This window comes from Euleptes europaea, chromosome 17 (assembly GCF_029931775.1).
Source record: "Euleptes europaea isolate rEulEur1 chromosome 17, rEulEur1.hap1, whole genome shotgun sequence".
Lineage (NCBI taxonomy): Eukaryota > Metazoa > Chordata > Lepidosauria > Squamata > Sphaerodactylidae > Euleptes > Euleptes europaea.
The window spans coordinates 20,204,830-20,222,685 of record NC_079328.1 but is presented as its reverse complement, the minus strand read 5'-3'; the positions used below and the strand labels follow the sequence as shown (position 1 = coordinate 20,222,685).

General features: G+C 43.7%; 1 protein-coding gene across 1 annotated transcript in view; it reads right to left on the bottom strand.

The window, feature by feature from the left end:
• The window catches only part of VWF (von Willebrand factor), a 196,636-nt gene that overhangs the window by 46,940 nt on the left and 131,840 nt on the right, over positions 1-17,856 (bottom strand). The window contains exons 31-37 of the mRNA XM_056862312.1: positions 16,271-16,414; positions 13,940-14,104; positions 12,903-12,946; positions 8,755-8,932; positions 6,453-6,673; positions 5,002-5,194; positions 4,360-4,701 (exon numbers count right to left, since the gene is read on the bottom strand). Coding sequence (XP_056718290.1) covers positions 4,360-4,701; positions 5,002-5,194; positions 6,453-6,673; positions 8,755-8,932; positions 12,903-12,946; positions 13,940-14,104; positions 16,271-16,414 — 1,287 coding nt within the window. The remainder of the gene's footprint in view (positions 1-4,359; positions 4,702-5,001; positions 5,195-6,452; positions 6,674-8,754; positions 8,933-12,902; positions 12,947-13,939; positions 14,105-16,270; positions 16,415-17,856) is intronic.

Genomic DNA, 17,856 nt, shown 5'->3' with positions numbered 1-17,856 from the left:
GTGCCACATTTCCACGGGCACAAGATCTTCCACCTGTGAAGTGTGACTTTCACAGTTCTCCCCTCTGGCAGTAGCCGGGAATGCCCCCTGGAATCCCCTCTCCCCTGGAAGCAGGATGGTGGGGGTCCATAAAAGTCACAGTCTGTGAGTGGATGAACTTCTCAAAGTGGTGCTCAAGAATCAGAAACCCGTTATAATACGTTCTATGTCCAATGCACTTCCACATGCACACTTCCTCAGAGGCAATAACATAAAATAAAATAAAAATCTGTAACTCAAGAAAGAAAATTCCAAGACCACGGTTACACAGCCCGGATAACCTACAAGAACCAATGAACTCTGACCGTGAAAGCCTTCGACAATATTTTGTAACTCTTTTGTTCCAGTCAGGAACAGATTGTCCTTTGAGGCCATGGGGGGAAATCCCAGAGGGCCAATGGCCTGCTGGCCTACCCCCTCCCCTGCAACCACCCTGCTCCACGCCACCCCACCTCACCCCAAGTGGGCAGCAGCCACCATCAGCTGGAGGACTCTGCTGCAAATGGGTGAGAGGGACCAGCCTCTGCCATGAGTGGGGCAAATGGGACAATCCAGCAGACCCTGACACAAGCCAGCGGAAGCTGTCTCCTCAAGCTAGCAGGAGCCAGTGCCTCCTGCCTTGTAGAAGATGGAGTGAGCTGCCACCACAACCATTCTTCCCTGCCCCCAACAGAGGAAGAAGCCAGTGCCCCCTTCTTCTGTTGGGGGCAGGGAAGAAGAAGAGTTGGTTTTTATATGCCGACTTTTTCTACCACTTAAGGGAGACTCAAACTAGCTTACAATCACCTTCCCATCACCTTCCCTTCCCCTCCTCACAACAGACACCCTGTGAGGTAGGTGGGGCAGAGCTGTAACTTGCCCAAGGTCACCCAGCTGGCTTTGTGTGTAGGAATGGGGAAACAAATCCAGTTCACCAGATTAGCCTCCGCCGCTCATGTGGCGGAGTGGGGAATCAAACCCGGTTCTCCAGATTACAATCCACCGCTCAAAACCACCGCTCAAAACCACTACACCACACTGGCTCTCAGGGGTGGGCCTGGTGGCACTGGGAGAAGGGAGAAGCTCTTTCCAGGGCCAATTTGTGCTCCCAATTCACCCCCAGTTTCAATCCCTCCAGCTATGGAAGTGCATTGGGAATAGCATGCATTATAACAGATTTCTAGGGTTTGTTTTCTCCTCGTCATCTTTTTTCTCTGTCCCGAAGAGCTGTGCCATGTCCAAGGACTCTGAATGGCTCTCTCGCTATTTCTTCTCGCACACATTCATTCCGGGTTCACATCCATCACTAGGGATTACTGACCAGCCAAGGATTACTTTATTTTTAGGTTTAAAAGGCACTCCCCTTCCTCAGACAGTGAGGTCATTTTCAGAGATGACAAAATTTTCCAAAACAGAGGCAGCATCTGTCTACGACCGATTGTTTTACTGCAAGGACTGACGAGGCAAAATATTGACAGGAGGACCATTGCTTTTGTGTTGACTTCAGAATTACACAGCCACACAACCCAAGCCTCCTTTTGATCCCAAGTTATTCCATGGCAACACACATCCTCAAACTCAGTATTGTACACTAGCTAATGCCAAAATTATTTGCATTTCAACAACAAACATATCCTTGAAAATATGTTGTACATGTCTATGACACATATAGGCATCATCATTATCTAATGCTATAGGTCATCTCCTATAAGAAACGTTGAGCCCCATATTTTAAGCGAGTTAGACCTTGTCTTAAAAAGCATTTCAGTCATTCAAAAGGGGAAATACCTTTTATTCCATTGGTGCCTTCCATCTGCTTGCCTAGCTGAAGTTTATGTATTGTGATTCGTACGTTAGAGGCGCCTAGGTAATTTAGTATAATGTTTATATGATTTTATAGGGCTATTTTAAAATGTTTTAATTCTTTTATTGATTAATATGACTTTTGTATTCTGTAAGCCACTCTGAGCCTTGCTTTGGCCAGGGAGAGCGGGGTAACAAATGGAAATAATAAATAAATAAACAAATAAATAATAAAAATATTTCGTAAGAGGGTTTTTTTTAGGTGTTCCCCCAAATCTGCCAATTTTTCCATTTGAAAAACTGAAAAAAATATTGGTTCTTGTAGGTTTTCCAGGCTGTGTGACTGTGGTCTAGGTATTTTCTTTCCTGACGTTTCGCCAGCAGCTGTGGCAGGCATCTTCAGAGGAGTAACACTGAAGGACAGTGTCTCTCAGTGTCAAGTGTGTAGGAAGAGTAATATATAGTCAGATAGGGGTTGGGTTTGAGCTGAATCATTGTCCTGCAAAAAGTATCAAAGGTAATGTGCTAATCATTGTCCTGTAAGTACCAATATAATGTGCTAATGAGGGTGTGGTATGTTAAAATGGAACCATTGTATCCTGAAGTGATCTGTTAATGTGTGAAATCCAAAGCTAATCCGCATGGCTATTGTGGACTGTAGTCTTTGTTAGTCTGGAGGTTTTCAGGACAGGAAGCCAAGCCTTATTCATTCTTAAACTCTCTTCTTTTCTGTTAAAGTTGTGCTGATGTTTATGAATTTCAATGGCTTCTCTGTGCAATCTGACAAAATAGTTGGTAGAATTGTCCAGTCTTTCAGTGTCTTGGAATAAGACCCTGTGTCCTGTTTGTGTCAGTCCATGTTCAGCCACTGCTGATTTCTCAGGTTGGCCAAGTCTACTTACAGGACAATGATTAGCACATTACCTTTGATACTTTTTGCAGGACAATGATTCAGCTCAAACCCAACCCCTATCTGACTATATATTACTCTTCCTACACACTTGACACTGAGAGACACTGTCCTTCAGTGTTACTCCTCTGAAGATGCCTGCCACAGCTGCTGGCGAAACGTCGGGAAAGAAAATACCAAGACCACGGTCAAACAGCCCGGATAACCTACAAGAACCAATGAACTCTGATAGTGAAAGCCTTCGACAATAACTGAAAAAATAGTTCTCAGGATAGGGAAAATTTTCCCAAAATGTTTCTGTCCCCCCTAGGGTTGCCAACTGCCAGGTAGTAGCAGGAGATCTCCTGCTAATTTAACTGATCTACAGCCGATAGAGATCAGATCACCTGAAGAAAAATGGCCGCTTTTGCAATTGAACTCTATGGCATTGAAGTCCCTCCCCTCCCCAAACCCCGCCCTCCTTAGGCTCCACCCCAAAAATCTCCCGCCGGTGGCGAAGAGGGACCTGGCAACCCTAGTCCCCCCCCCCTTTTCTTGGCCTTGACATCTCTACAAGCCCCTATACTTATTCAACTTACATTTATTCAACAAAAGTTTCACAAAACATGTAACAATGATAGCTCTTTCGCTCAACACGGCTGGGAGTTCAACAACTAATGGTATTGTAGCTCTGAAAATAGATGGCTTCCCAAGAACAACAACTAAAACCTACACAGGCAGGTTCGATTAAGTTCTGTAAATCTGTGCACATTTCTAGCGGTGTGCTATATTACAGTGAGGAAGCTACTTGGTCTATTGAGCCATTAATGCCTTCTGTGTAACATCCCTGTAATCGGCAATGCTATTTCTGTAAGACATGCACCTGCTCATAAGAAAAAGAGAAGAGGATGCCATTGTTAATACATGTGTGCTGGCCATTAAATTAGGAAGCTCTTTGGGCTGCTATGTCACAAGTTGAGAATCTGAGGAATTCAGAAAGGTTATTAAAATGCCTGCGCCTTGGATGCTGCGGCGGGTGGGCTGTCCCCCTACATCCAGGAAATGGCAGGCAGAGCACTCCCTGCTCTCTCGGATCATTCCCCATAGAGCATTTGCAGCGTGCCGTTTCTGAAAACACAGTCTTGCGATGACAGTGCTATCCCAAACACATCTCACACAGTCCTCTAAGAAAGGGAATCTATTTCCGTCTGGTAAACCCCTTTTTGTGTTTCAGAGCCACATTAATAATGTAGGTGCCCCACCTTCTATAGCTTACGCATCATGGAGGGTGAGTTTCCACCTTTGAAAACTGTTGCACCAAGCCTTTGGGGAAAGGGGTCCTATGTGAAGGACTGTCGGGCCGGGGGGGGGGGGGCAAATAATTAACTATAAAAAGATAAACTCGAAAGGTATTCCTCCCTTTTAACTAAAAATCGTTTGAGGCGGAAAGGATAATGGTCCAAATGAAACGGTGTATTTTTAGAAAATATCTCGGAATGTATGTATGATATTTTTATTGACAGCTACGAAAATAAATCGGCCATTTTGCCCTGTCGCCCTTGACCAAAGCCACATTGAGCAAGAACATCTGAGGTGGTCCAAGGATGGTATGAGATTGCATTTTCTGTCATAAACAACAGAATCCTTACTGCAGAACTCTGGAGTTCTCCATTCCACACAGATCCCTTGCGTCCTGCAGAGGTGAGCGTAGGAGGACACAATCTCACATACTTCATCCCCATAGCAGTTGTTTTCTTCGCACGCTGCATAGAACGCGTTTGGAGGAACAATGTGGTGGCATCCATAAAACTGAGCAGAGAGCAAAATGCTGCACTTGGTGGTAGCGTGCTCAATGCATCTGTCAGCTCTGTTGACCTCACACGTTGTCCCTGGTTGCCTCACAGCCCACTCTTCAACAAAGGTGCCACTGTCATGTGCAACAGAGCCATCCTTCAATACGAAGTCATTGCCACTGTTTTGGTCACAAATCCCTAAGAGAGCAAGACAGAAGAGAACCTCACAATATATTAGCAATTCCCAACATATTTGTTCCAAACAGGATATGGAGCCTAGAGCTACTAAACAAAAGCTGTGACTGCCACATGGAAGCAACAAAAGTACAATTTTCACATTGTTAATTCTGCCTCTAGAGAAGTCAGCATGAAATCTCTCATGTATTTCACACCTGGCACCTTGGTATACAGCAGAAATATAAACCCTGAACAACAGGCAACCCAACTGATGGCCAACAGGCCAAAAGTAGCACTTGAGATGTACATTTTGCAACATACCACAAAGGCCGTAGGTTTTCAAAGCAAAACTCTTCGGGCTAAGTTGGAAAGTAAACTCATTGTTGCTTGGAGTGAAGGAGATGATGTGCCCCAGATGAGAGAATCTGATTTCATGCATTATTGCTCCATAAACATTGACTTCAAAATGGTCATTGGTATATGGAAGGGTGGACAGCTCACCACTCACAGTAACCTATTTGAAAAAGTAGACAACAGTTTACCCATTCTGTTAGCAAAAAAACAACAGCAATAGCACATAGACTTTAAGACAACAGGAATCTGAAGATTCACTGAAGATTACAATGTAGAGAATACGCTTTTGGGATTTTGGTCTCTCAACAGCTATTATTGAGGGCAGCTCAAGAGAATCTCCATGTACAGATATAAAGGTACAGCTTTTACAAAGATAGATATACATTGAGTATAGGTGAGCACACACAGGGAAACTGAGAACATAAGACTATAAGAACATAAGAAAAGCCATGCTGGATCAGACCAAGGTTCATCAAGCCCAGCAGTCTATTCACACAGTGGCCAACCAGATGCCTCTAGGAAGCCCACAAACAAGTCAACTGCAGCAGCATTGTCTGCCTTTGTTCCACAGCACCTAATATAATAGGCATGCGCCTCTGATCCTAGAGAGAATAGAGTATGCATCATGACTAGTATCCATTTTTATTAGTAGCCATGAATAGCCCTATCCCTCCATGAACATGTTCACTCCCCTCTTAAAGCCTTCCAAGTTGGCAACCATCATCAGATCCTGGGCAGGGAGTTCCATAATTTAACTATGGCCATGGCTAGTCCCTAGGTCAGGCTGGCTGCAAAGTTAGTCATAGTGGGATGTTTGGAATGTCACTGCAGCATCGGTCTGAAACTAAATGAGAACATGCATAGTCCTGAGAGTTAATGTGTATTTCAGGCCCCACCTTTTTGGGAAAGATTGCTGGTTATGGGGCCACACACAGTGCCAAAGGCAGAGGCCCCAACAAATATAGCATATTGTTGGGTGAGCTGGTCTGAGCCCGGCTTCTGCTGGGGAGGGGGGGGGTAGAAACTTAGTAAAATAAGTACATAAATAAATAAACTTCAGACAAATGTTCCCATAAAGGAATGTTTTTAAGTTACTGAAGTACTAATAGCTTAAACCCCCCCCCCAAAAAAAAGATGTTACAAAGTAAACATAAGACATCCTACTGGTGTGAAAAAATCAGCCAAATTCAGATCTTTGGAACGACTTGGGGAGGGACGAAGTAAGGTTGCTAGAACACTAGAGAACCTGAAAATCCACTTATTGGTGGAGCTGTAGCCACCAGCCCTCTTTGCTCACTCAAGAAACATCAACTGACCATTACTCACTGTTACTACAACCAAGTTTAAACAAAGGATAGCAATCTCTTTATGTGACATACACCCCACCCACAAGGATTTTTTTCAATGCAATGACTTACCGACATGTTGCTGAAGAGCTTCACAGAAGTGGACTGGTGTGTTACCTCAATGGAATTCATACAGTTGAGTTTCGGGGTTGAAGTGCAGGCTCCATTCTGAAGAACTACTTTGATATCATGTTCTTTATCTTCAAATAGCGTGTACGAACAATTGCCCGTCAGTTTAAAATCCAGTCCATCAAAGGTGACTATATGCCTTGTTGAACTTCCCATGCAGGTGCCTACAAAATAGCAATTAAGTAATTAATGTATAGTCTGCTTTTCTATCCAACCAGCTTACATCATTCCCTTACCCTTCCAATTTATTCTCAGAACAAGCCTGTGAGGTTGGATTGACTGAGAGTGTGACTGGCTCAAGGTCACCTAGCAAGCTTCCACAGCAGAGTGGGGATTCGAACCGGTGTCTCCCAGATCCTAGACTGACAATGTAACTGCTACACCACACAGGCATTCAGTGAACAACTGTGTGTGTTAAGTGCCAACTTAACACTTCCAACTCATGGCGACCCTATAAATCAATGTCCTCCAAAACATCCTATCTTTAACAGCCTTGCTCAGGTCTTGCAAATTGAGGGCCGTGGCTTCCTTTATAGAGTCAATCCATCTCTTGTTGGGTCTTCCTCTTTTCCTGCTGCCTTCAACTTTTCCTAGCATGATTGTCTTTTTCAGTGACTCTTATCTTCTCATAATGTGAACAAAGTACGACAGCCTCAGTTTAGTCATTTTAGCTTCTGGGGTCAGTTCAGGCTTGATTTGATCTGTAACCCACTGATTTGTTTTTTTTTGGGGGGGGGCAGTCCACGGTATCCATAACACTCTCCTCCAACACCACATTTCAAAGGAATCTACTTTCTTCTTATCAGCTTTCTTCATTGTCCAGCTTTCACACCCATACATAGTTATAGGGAATATGATGGCATGAATTAACTTGATCTTGGCAGTGACACATCCTTATACTTCAGAATCTTTTCTAGCTCCTTCCCAGTCTCAATCTCCTCCTGATTTCTTGGCTGTAGCCTCCCTTTTGGTTGATGATTGAGCCAAGGAATAGAAAGTCTTGAACAAGTTCCTCATTGTCAACCTTAAAGTCGAATAATTCTCCTGTAGTCATTACTTTTGTCTTCTTGATGCTGAGCTGTAGTCCCAATTTCTCTTTTAACTTTCAACAATTACACAAAGAAAATCACCTAAATGGCACCATGGAAGACAATCCTAAGAGCCATGCCTATATCCTTGATCTACGAAAAAGGAAGCTGCAGAGAAAATACATATTTTATGGATCACTGAGTATTTCTTCCAGCTCTGGGGCATTGCAGATTTTTTCCTTTCTCGCATCCCATTTTTGGAGGCAAGGCAGAACCCAACTCTTTATTTATACAGAACAGGAATGGTGCTAATTTAAGATGAAAATGCAGGCTACGCATTATGCTCACTGTGGGAGGGGGAGCCCTGAGGTGCCTCTGAAGGACTTTGAAGGCGCCGGTCAGCAGGCAAGGAAAACTGTAGGGGATTACAATCAAAGGGCCTAATGGCACATTATGTGGAAACATGTGCAACAGAACCCTGGGTGACTTTTTAAAAAGCAAAAAACAGCCTCAAGAGGGGGGTTGCTTGTGGTAGAGACACAATGGCCAACTCCTACAGCTTCCCTGGCCCCATCCTCCCTTCCCTGGCCCCAATCCATGAAGCTAATTTCCTCCTCCAAAAAAATGGCAGTTTTGTTCTGTTACATGCTTTGGCATGAAATGTGCAGTTAAGTACATGCTCACAGGGACGAAAGTCCTGGATTTCTCCATCTGTTGCATACTTCCCATTTGCTCCCTCTTAGCAGCTATTTCTAATTACTCCATCCTGTTATCTGCTAAGAGAGGTAGCTGGAGTTGAATAACAAACAAGAAACCCTGGCTAATGGCTTCCTCCTGTAGGCTGACAACAATCCTCTCGAGCCTTTCTTACTTCCTTACCAGTTGATAGTCAAGTTTCAATGAGTGTTAATTGTTAAGTTCCACTCCATAAACCGCCAAAGGCCAAATCTCCACCTGAACGTATCAACCACACCTACCATAAGAACATAAGAAAGGCCTTGCTGGATCAGACCAAGGTCCATCAAGTCCAGCAGTTTGTTCACTCAGTGGCCTCTAGGCAGCCCACAAACAAGACGACTGCAGCAGCATTGTCCTGCCTGTGTTCCAAAGCACCTAATATAATAGGCATACTCCTCTGATCCTGGTGAGTAGGACAGAAATGTACCTGAAGGAAAGCAATAAACAGAGCTCGCACGGGAAGACACCAGTCTACTCACACGGACACACCCAGCGACAGCCACATGTCTCTTCCACTCTCACTGCAGGCATGTTGTTGTGACACTGCGGCCTTGGCATCTTCTCGCAATTGATTTGGTGGCTCTCCAGAATGGTGTATCCTCCTGGCAAGCATGTCACCATACGACACTGGTCCAGCAACGTCCATTTGTCCCCAGGCTGTGAAAAAGGACATGTTAATGCTAAAACAATGTCCAATGTTTTAAAAAGGTTCAATGGTTCCTTTAAGCAGCAACAATAGAAAACTACCAAGTAAAGCAATACTGTCCTTGGGTTATCAAGAGTTGAGGGCAATGAAAAACTTAAAAAGCCACACGTTCCACAGATGCAAAAGTATTAATGACACACAGAAATATTCAGCATGACCCATTGATTTCAACAGGAAACTTAAACTCATTTTTTGATCACTCCTAATGAAATCAGTGGGGCTTAGAAGCCCTTTGCTTCAATGGGGTCGTGACTACTGCTACGAATATGCCCCCAAATCTTAACCAATTTGTGTGATGCCATGGTAGATCAGAGAGGAACTTGGAGCTCTGCCTGTCAACGTACTTGGCCCTGCTTTAAGCCAGGGCACTAGAATCAATAAAAGAATTTCACGCTCATCTCTCGAAAGGGCAAAGGGACTTCAGCTTTCAGGAACATAAAAATTATTTTAGGAAGTGTTCTCATTATGAAGTTCACACCCTGATGGTAATAAATAACTGCTACTCCAGGCTGCTGAAGCAGAAATCTGACATCTGAAGGCGAGAAACAAGTTGAGGGCCAGTTTCGATGCTCTAGTGTAGAGAACCCCCTGTGAATGTAGCTGCATGGGAGAAGGAAGTGTGGACACAATGCATCCGATATTACCTGCCTTCTCAGCAGTGCTTCAGTTGTGCATGGCGACTTGTTTGGTTCCAACACATGCACACAAAGGAATTGCTATCAATCAGTGAGGATGCATTGGGCCAGATATTATTTCCATGAAAAAGCTGTGTCCACATGGGCAGTTCAGGAGAAGCTGTACTAGACCCTGAGTATCTGGGGATTGGAATCTACACAGGATTTGCCAGCACTGCCTCTGAAAATGTTGGGAGATTTTGAAGGCAGTGCTTGGAGAGGGTGGAGCTTGGGGAAAATGTGAAGGCAAATTTGGGTGGCACTTAAGGAATTGCCTCCAGTCCCTATAGCAATAACCACAAAGACATGGGGAACTTCCTAGAGCACCACAATGGAGGCCATTATCCAGCAATTTTTTTCTCCTGCTCTTTTATTTCCCGAGGTTGTAGAAATAGAGCTGAGGATGGCAGACTAACTGCTGTCGGCGTGCAAATAGCAAGTCCTCATACACATTGAAGGTTATTTTCTCTATTGCAGAAATTGCATTATATTACTGCAATTACAATTATATAAGAGTGGTGGATTACAGTCCACCACTCTTAACCACTACACCACGCTGGTCCATCTAGTCCAGCATCCTGATTCACGCAGTGGCCAACCAGTTCCTCTAGAGGTCCAACAACAGAGCACAGAGACCAAGGTCTTCCCCTGATGTTGCCTCCTGGCACTGGTATTCAGAGGTTTGCGGCCTCTGAACATGGACCACCTTCTGAAGCTAGACAGCTTTTGCTGAAGCTCAGACCCAGGTCATACCAGGCAGTGATCTTCTCACACGATGGAGGAACAAGCTAACCACCTTCCTTCTACCACAAAGATAATGCTTAGTGTGAACTGCGAACTCCAGACAACCCAGTATTTTCCTTTTCTCATCAAACAGTGGACCAGAATCACTTGAACTGGGCCTCCACAGGATTCAGCATTGCAGTTCAAATCAAACATTTGGGGAGGGAGGAAGAAGGAGGAGTTTGGTCTGCCAAAGGAGGAGTTTGCTCTAAGCATATGCACAAAGGCCTTGCTAAGTATTCCACGGTGTCACAGTGCAACCAGACCAGGACACCTTCTCTAAATCGCCTCACTGAGAGCAGGGTGGTGTATTGGTTAAGAGAGGTGGTTTGGAGTGGTGGACAGGTGGACTCTGATCTGGAGAACCACTCCTCCACATGAGTGGTGGATGCTAATCTGGTGAATTGGATTTGTTTCCCCACTCCTACACATGAAGCCAGTTGGGTGAATTTGGGCTAGTCACACTGTCTCAACCTCACCTACCTCACAAGGTGTCTTTTGTGAGGAGGGGAAGGGAAGGTGATTGAAAGCTGGTTTGATTCTTCCTTAAGTGGGAAAAATTCGGCATATAAAAACCAACTCTTCTTCTTCAGCTAGAGTTCCTTGAAAGTATATTGTAAGGAGACATTTCCTCAGCACAATTCATTATCTTCTCTTGGCATTAATGTATGCACCGGGGGGTGAGGGGGAAATGCTGTACAGAGGTATTTTTCCTACAGCTGAGATATTATTAGAACTAATATGGAGTTGCCGGATCTACAAACATAAATATTGGTCAAAAATATTTAGCAGAATTTCATTTCTCTTTGTGGACCTATGTGGGTAGTTAGGAAATTCAGATTTTTTATGAGGAACTCCTCCTAAGGGTTATCTTGAAATTTGTTGGGTTTTCAAGGAAAGGCTGAAGAGCTTATTGGAAGCTATAAAAGAACCATTTCAGGGCTTTTTTAAGGGCTAAGAAATATTTAGATAGTAAATGAGATATTGTAATTGTGCTCACTTCTTTCTCAATTCATGGGAACAACTCAAAGGTTCTTCATACAGCTGTGGACATTAACTAAGGCGGCTCTGGTTTTCTTTAACAATTACATGTCCCAGTCATTAGACACAGATTGAAGAACTGTATAATAGTAGCTGAGCCATATTTTTAAAATAATTAATTAAACAGGCATCTAGAGTGAGCCAAGGAATCTGGTATACGAGGAAATCAGACAACTCCCAGCCACAAAATACAGGAGAAACAGAAATGATAATAATACACACAGAGAGACTGGTTAAGTTTAAAGTCAATCAAAACAGCTGCTTCTCCCAGCATGCCAGAAAAGGAATCAAGCAAGCTTCCTCTCAGAGGGAACTGAATGTTCATTGACTTCTTTGGATTTATGTGCTCACTGCATGGTTGAGAACCTTCAAGCTCAAAGCCACTGTACCTTGAATGGACCCTGCTTTTACTCCTCATCATACCTAAAGCCCACAAAATTAGGGCCATCTGGAGATGTGCTGCAAGACAAGAGGCTGTCCAGCCTTGATGGACAATGTCTGCATTCTCCATGTGGAGGAGGAGAATGATATTTTGAACCTACAAAACTCTTTATAAATGACTCAAATCATTGGTTTAGCTGTACCAATACTATCTGCTCTGACTGGAAACAGCTCTCTGGGGCCTTTCTCAGTCCTACTACCTAAGATCCTTTTAACAAGAGGTAACTTGGATTAAACCTGAGGCTCAACCTATGATACCTCCCTCTCTTTATTTTCTCACAACTGGAAATGCATTCTGTGCACCACCCAACCCCCCTCGTTACAGGGCAGGATCCATTTAAAAAAGTGGCTCCACCTAGCAAGAAAGATTTCACAACTATGGGAGATGGTGAGTATAGGTATGGTCACGGCACTGCACACAAAAATCTACAAACAGTTGAAAAGTTAAAGTGTGGAATGTCTTGTATTTCAACACAAAACATTTTTCCCCATTTGCTTATAATGAAATCCTGGACAGGTCTCTTATTATATCTTGATTAAAATTTGGTAGATCTTCCAGGGAGCAGATAAAACGGATTTGGCCAGAGGAATAAGAATTGAACTTTCCTAAACCATTGTCGAAGGCTTTCACGGTCAGAGTTCATTGTTTCTTGTGGGTTATCCGGGCTGTGTAACCGTGGTCTTGGTATTTTCTTTCCTGACGTTTCGCCAGCAGCTGTGTCAGGCATCTTCAGAGGAGTAACACTGAAGGACAGTGTCTCTCAGTGTCAAGTGTGTAGGAAGAGTAATATATAGTCAGATAGCGGTTGGGTTTGAGACACTGTCCTTCAGTGTTACTCCTCTGAAGATGCCTGCCACAGCTGCTGGCGAAACGTCAGGAAAGAAAATACCAAGACCACAGTTACACAGCCCGGATAACCCACAAGAACCAATTTCCTAAACCATGTTATCTAAAAACCAGATAATCTTAATATATACTTACTCTCTTTTTATTCCCATCCTCATCTATGCACTCCGGGACAGTTGCTGAAAGATAAGCAAGAATGAAATGTTCAAAATGTCTCATTTATATTCTTGCCTGTGAAATGAGAATCAGACTGAACGAAATAAGCACATAAAAGCCATGCAGCCTGTTTAACTAGGAATGGTAGCTACATGCATTGGCCCAGAAAGTAGTAAAAGGGGTTTTACTTGTGAATTCCAGCATGGGACAGTCTTTGATAAGGAGAGCACCACCTCTGGGTCACCAAATAGCACCATTGACACTTAGGATATGAGCTTTCTCACCTACCAGATGAAGCCTGGAATCTTGGATGGGGGGTCCTAATCCTAAAAAAAAGGGGTTGGATCCTACCACTGAACTGAGCAAAAATATATTTATGTATTTATTTATTAAAATATTTGCTTGCAAGCTGACTCAAATAGAATTCTGGAGAGATGGCATAGAAATTTCCTAAATAGTAATTTCAGTGGGTAGCAGTGTTGGTCTACTGTAGAACACCTAGATTCGATTCCAGTAACAGCTTAAAGACCAACAAGATTTGGGGGATATAAGCTTTTGGGAATCAAAACTCTGACGAAGGGCGCTTTGACTCTTGAAAGCTTATAGCCTGAAAATCTTGTTGTATTCTAAGGTACTACTAGACTGAATCCAGCTGTCCTAAATAAATATAATATGACAATTAGGCTTGTTCTTAACAGTTGTGATTAGCCAAATCCAGCCATGCCCATTACTGGCCTTGGGAATCATGGAGCAGACAAATGAATGCATTATGTTCTGGAAAAACACACAGGTCCCAGTTTCTCAGTCAAGGCGCCTGCTTCAACAAGCTTTGTTTATCGTCTGTGGTTGTACCAGGCAGCAATATCTTTGGCAGATACACTGACAAAATAGTCCTTCAACTATTATCATCTGGCTGTCTTTTACATTATGAAACAGCTCTGCAGTGTCTGGAATTAATTCTAGCAATTAAAGAAGCCGAAGAGGGCTTCTATTTCTGGAAGTGACGCGAAGCTTACCTGCGCAAAGCTTTTTGACAAATTTGTCATCCGAAGTAACCATGGCAGAAAGTTCCTCAAACAACTGCAACTTAATGATCCTGTTGGCAACAGATGGTCCCGCTAAAGTGGTCAGCTGTGATGTGCTGTATCTGTCCCCAATGACAATGGGCAGCAACAAAACCCCTGGAAGGGAAAACGAAAAAAGCACAAACCCTCACATTGAAACAGCATGTGCCTCCAACTGAACTTCAGCATAATGCTCCAAAATGATTCTGGACTGAAGGCAGCTTTCAAATATTAATGACAATTCTTTTCCCTCTTATTTTTAGCAATGGGTTTGAAGAAGAAGAAGAGTTGGTTTTTATATGCCGACTTTCTCTACCACTTAAGGAAGAATCAAACCGGCTTACAATCACCTTCCCTTCCCATCTCACAACAGACCCCCTGTGAGGTAGTTGGGGCTGAGGGAGCTCTAACAGAGCTGTGACTAGCCCAAGGTCACCCAGCTGGCTTCGTGTGTAGGAGTGGGGAAACCAACCCGGTTCACCAGATTAGGCTCTGCCCCTCATCTGGAGGAGTGGGGAATCAAACCCGGTTCTCCAGATCAAACTCCACTGCTCCAAACTACCGCCCTTAACCACTACACCACCCTATGCACCAAACCACGATAACTTTGATCATATATAATAAAAGCATAATTTACGGTCACTGTGGCATGCTGCATAAAATTAGTAGTCATTAAAATGCTCAGGAAATATCAAAATTAAGAGAAACTACACTGAACCAACACATGAGCTGCTGCAGACATAATGCTCCTAGCTGCAAAAGTAAAACAGGATTAGACCACCATACTGCAAATTGCCTTCCCCTTTTACATACCTTGTGGGGGCAGCAGCTATAAGCACAGTTTGGTCTAATCAGGGTCTTTGGATAACCCGGGATCTAATCCCATTATTTGAAGACCCTAGGTTCAGCAGGAATTAGGGTTGCTGTCTTCCAGGTGGGGCCTGGAGATATCCCAGAATTACATCAGATCATGGATATCAGTTCCTCTGGAGAAAAGGGCAGCCCAGAGCTGGCTTTCCTTACCCTATCCTACATTACTGAAAAGACAAATCACCCTTTCCAAATTACAAACAGTATAGTTCATGAGGCTTTACTGTTCATGTGCATGTAGGGTTGCCAACCTCCAGATGGTGGCTGGCGATTTCTGGCTATTACAACTGATCTCCAGCTGATAGAGACCAGTTCATCTGGAGAAAATGGCCGCTTTGGCAATTGGACTCTACGGCATTGAAGTCCCTCCCCCCCCCCAAACCCTGCCCTCCCCCAAAACCTCCCGCTGTTGGCAAAGAGGGACCTGGCAACCCTATGTGCATGCAACTCCATGCATGTGCCCTAGAGACAACATGCATCCACTCCCTTCCAAATCAGAGGCTTAACCAACAGAGACTGAGGAAGGGGTGACCCCTGAAGAATGCCAAGAATTGTGAATTCAAGACTGAGTGATTTGCCAGGGGCAAGGACCAGAAAGTAGGGACTGCTCCAGCTCAGCATGGACAGTTGGAGAATCTCCATAATTTTTCATTTAAAATTGAAACACCAAATTGATCCAATTTATGGGGATTAGGAATGAAAGAGGCAAAATACCTTGTATTGTGCCAAGGCTTCTCAAACACTGTACTTTATTAGAAAATGGATCAGGCAGCTGCCATGTATACTCACTGTATATGCTTGCAACATACTTTCTATATTGTGTGTACTTTTCTAGGAAATGGTGATATTTATTTAAGAGACGCTTGCACAAAGTGCACCTAAGCAACTCCAGAATACAAATCTTTGGACCCTACTTCAGTTTCTTATGAAGATGTTTTGGAAACGTATATTGAAAACTGCAATGACAATCTGAAACATTTTCATATTACACGGAGGCCATTTATGCAGGATCAATTCTGCTCCTCGCTCAATGCTGATTTTTTAAATCTGACCTTTAAAATGACTATTCATGGTCCCGATGCAAGAGGAGAAAGTCAAACAAATTCCACCCCCCACTCACCTGCTCCTTCATTCCTTCATTTGCATAGTCATTAGCAATAGTCGTTTGCATAGCTAAGCTGCGGATGTGATTCTTCATGCTTCCTCGAGTGGATGCTTCGAGGCGGAGACGGAGCAAATACAAAAGATCGCGTTAAAGGGGCTCTTAAGAAATGTGAAGCAGGTATGCACCAGTTTCGCAGTGACATCTGGAATGACTGTTCGGCAGGAAGAAATAAAAAAAATATGCGGGGCACTTCAGCCTGGACCGCGCTGCTAATTACTAAGCATAAACGGCCAGAGAGAAATACTTACTATTGATGCTTGCAGAATACGCAGCAGCATCCACGGAATCTTCCGACTCGTTCGATATAACAATCACTGCTATTTTGGATGCGTTGGGCCTTCCTCCACTGGCTTCAGAGACGGCATGCTGGACTGTGAAGTCTAATGCTTCCCCTACAGGAAAATTTAAAACAGCACAAGCAGAGTTAAGAGCGCACCGCAGACATAACTAAACATTACTCAGGGTTCTGTGACCATTTTAAAGACCATTTTTTCCAAACGCAGCCATTAAGGCTCCTAGTGCCGGGAGCAAAACCAGAGAGGATCTTTAACCATTTCTTGCTTTACATTTTTCCCCACTGAAATATGACTCCCCCAAACCATTTTTAACCTTTCTGGGGTTTTCAGTAGGAACACGTGAGCACCACATTTTCAGAAGAGAAAACAGCCAGGAGAGGAAATGCTATAAAAGAACAGGGCATTTTCAGTGGTGGCACCTTGGCTTTGGAAAGCATTCCCTCTTGAAGCTCATAGGATGCCTACCATAATGTCTTTTAGGTGCCAGGCAAAAACATTGCTTTTTGCCCAGGCTTTTAACTAAGAGTAGTTTTTAAGAATCTTTTTTAGCCATTTGAGGGCTGATTCTAAGCTTATCAGCTCTGGATAGGGAAATTCCTGGAGATCTGGGGAAGAACCTGGGGAGGGCTGAGTTTGGGAAGGAGAGGAAGCTCAGCGGAAATGTGATGCCATAGAGTCCACCATCCAAAGCTGCCATTTTCTTCAGAGGAACTAAGCTCTGTAGTCTGAAGATCAGTTGTATTTCTGGGAGAACTCCAGGCCCCACGAGGAAGTTGGCAACGACCTGCTTCTAGTCCAGTTCTGTTTTATAAATATCTTTATGCTGTGCTTATGTCTCTGGCTTGTTTTTTTTTTAATCTTGTTAAATCATAATGATTTTATGGTGTTTTTACTTGTAAGCTACCTCAAGCGGAGCTGAGGAGAGGTTAGGGTTGCCAGCTCCAGGTTGGGAAATACCTGGAGATTTTTTGGGTGGAGCCTGAGGAGGGCGGGGTTTGGGGAGGGGAGGGACTTTAATGCCATAGAGCCCAAATTGCCAAAGTGGCCATTCTCTCCAGGTGATCTGATCTCTGTCGGCTGGAGATCCATTGAAATAGCAAGAGATCTCCAGCCACCACCTGGAGGTTGGCAACCCTAGGAGAAGTGGCACAAAGAAATTCCTAAATAAATAAATAAACTATCACCCCATCCCATTCTTTTGCACCAAAAAGCAGTCCCAGTGGCTGCATTTAGAAAGGGGGGGGGAACCTTTTGACATTATCACAGAATTCCATAGAATGTGGTTTTATCAACTGCACATCATGGCAGGCATAGAAAATTATCCTTCGCAAAACAATTTTTACACTAGCATTCTGAAATATGGTTCTTTCAGGACTAAAATACCATTGAATCCATTAAACTTACATTTGGGGAAAGAAGGAGCTATCTAAACCGGCATATGTAATGACACTTAAAGCTGAATAGAGTGACAGTGACATCCAGTGGGAAGTGACAGACAAAAATGATCATCTCACTCTCTCACTCACCAGCATCCCAAA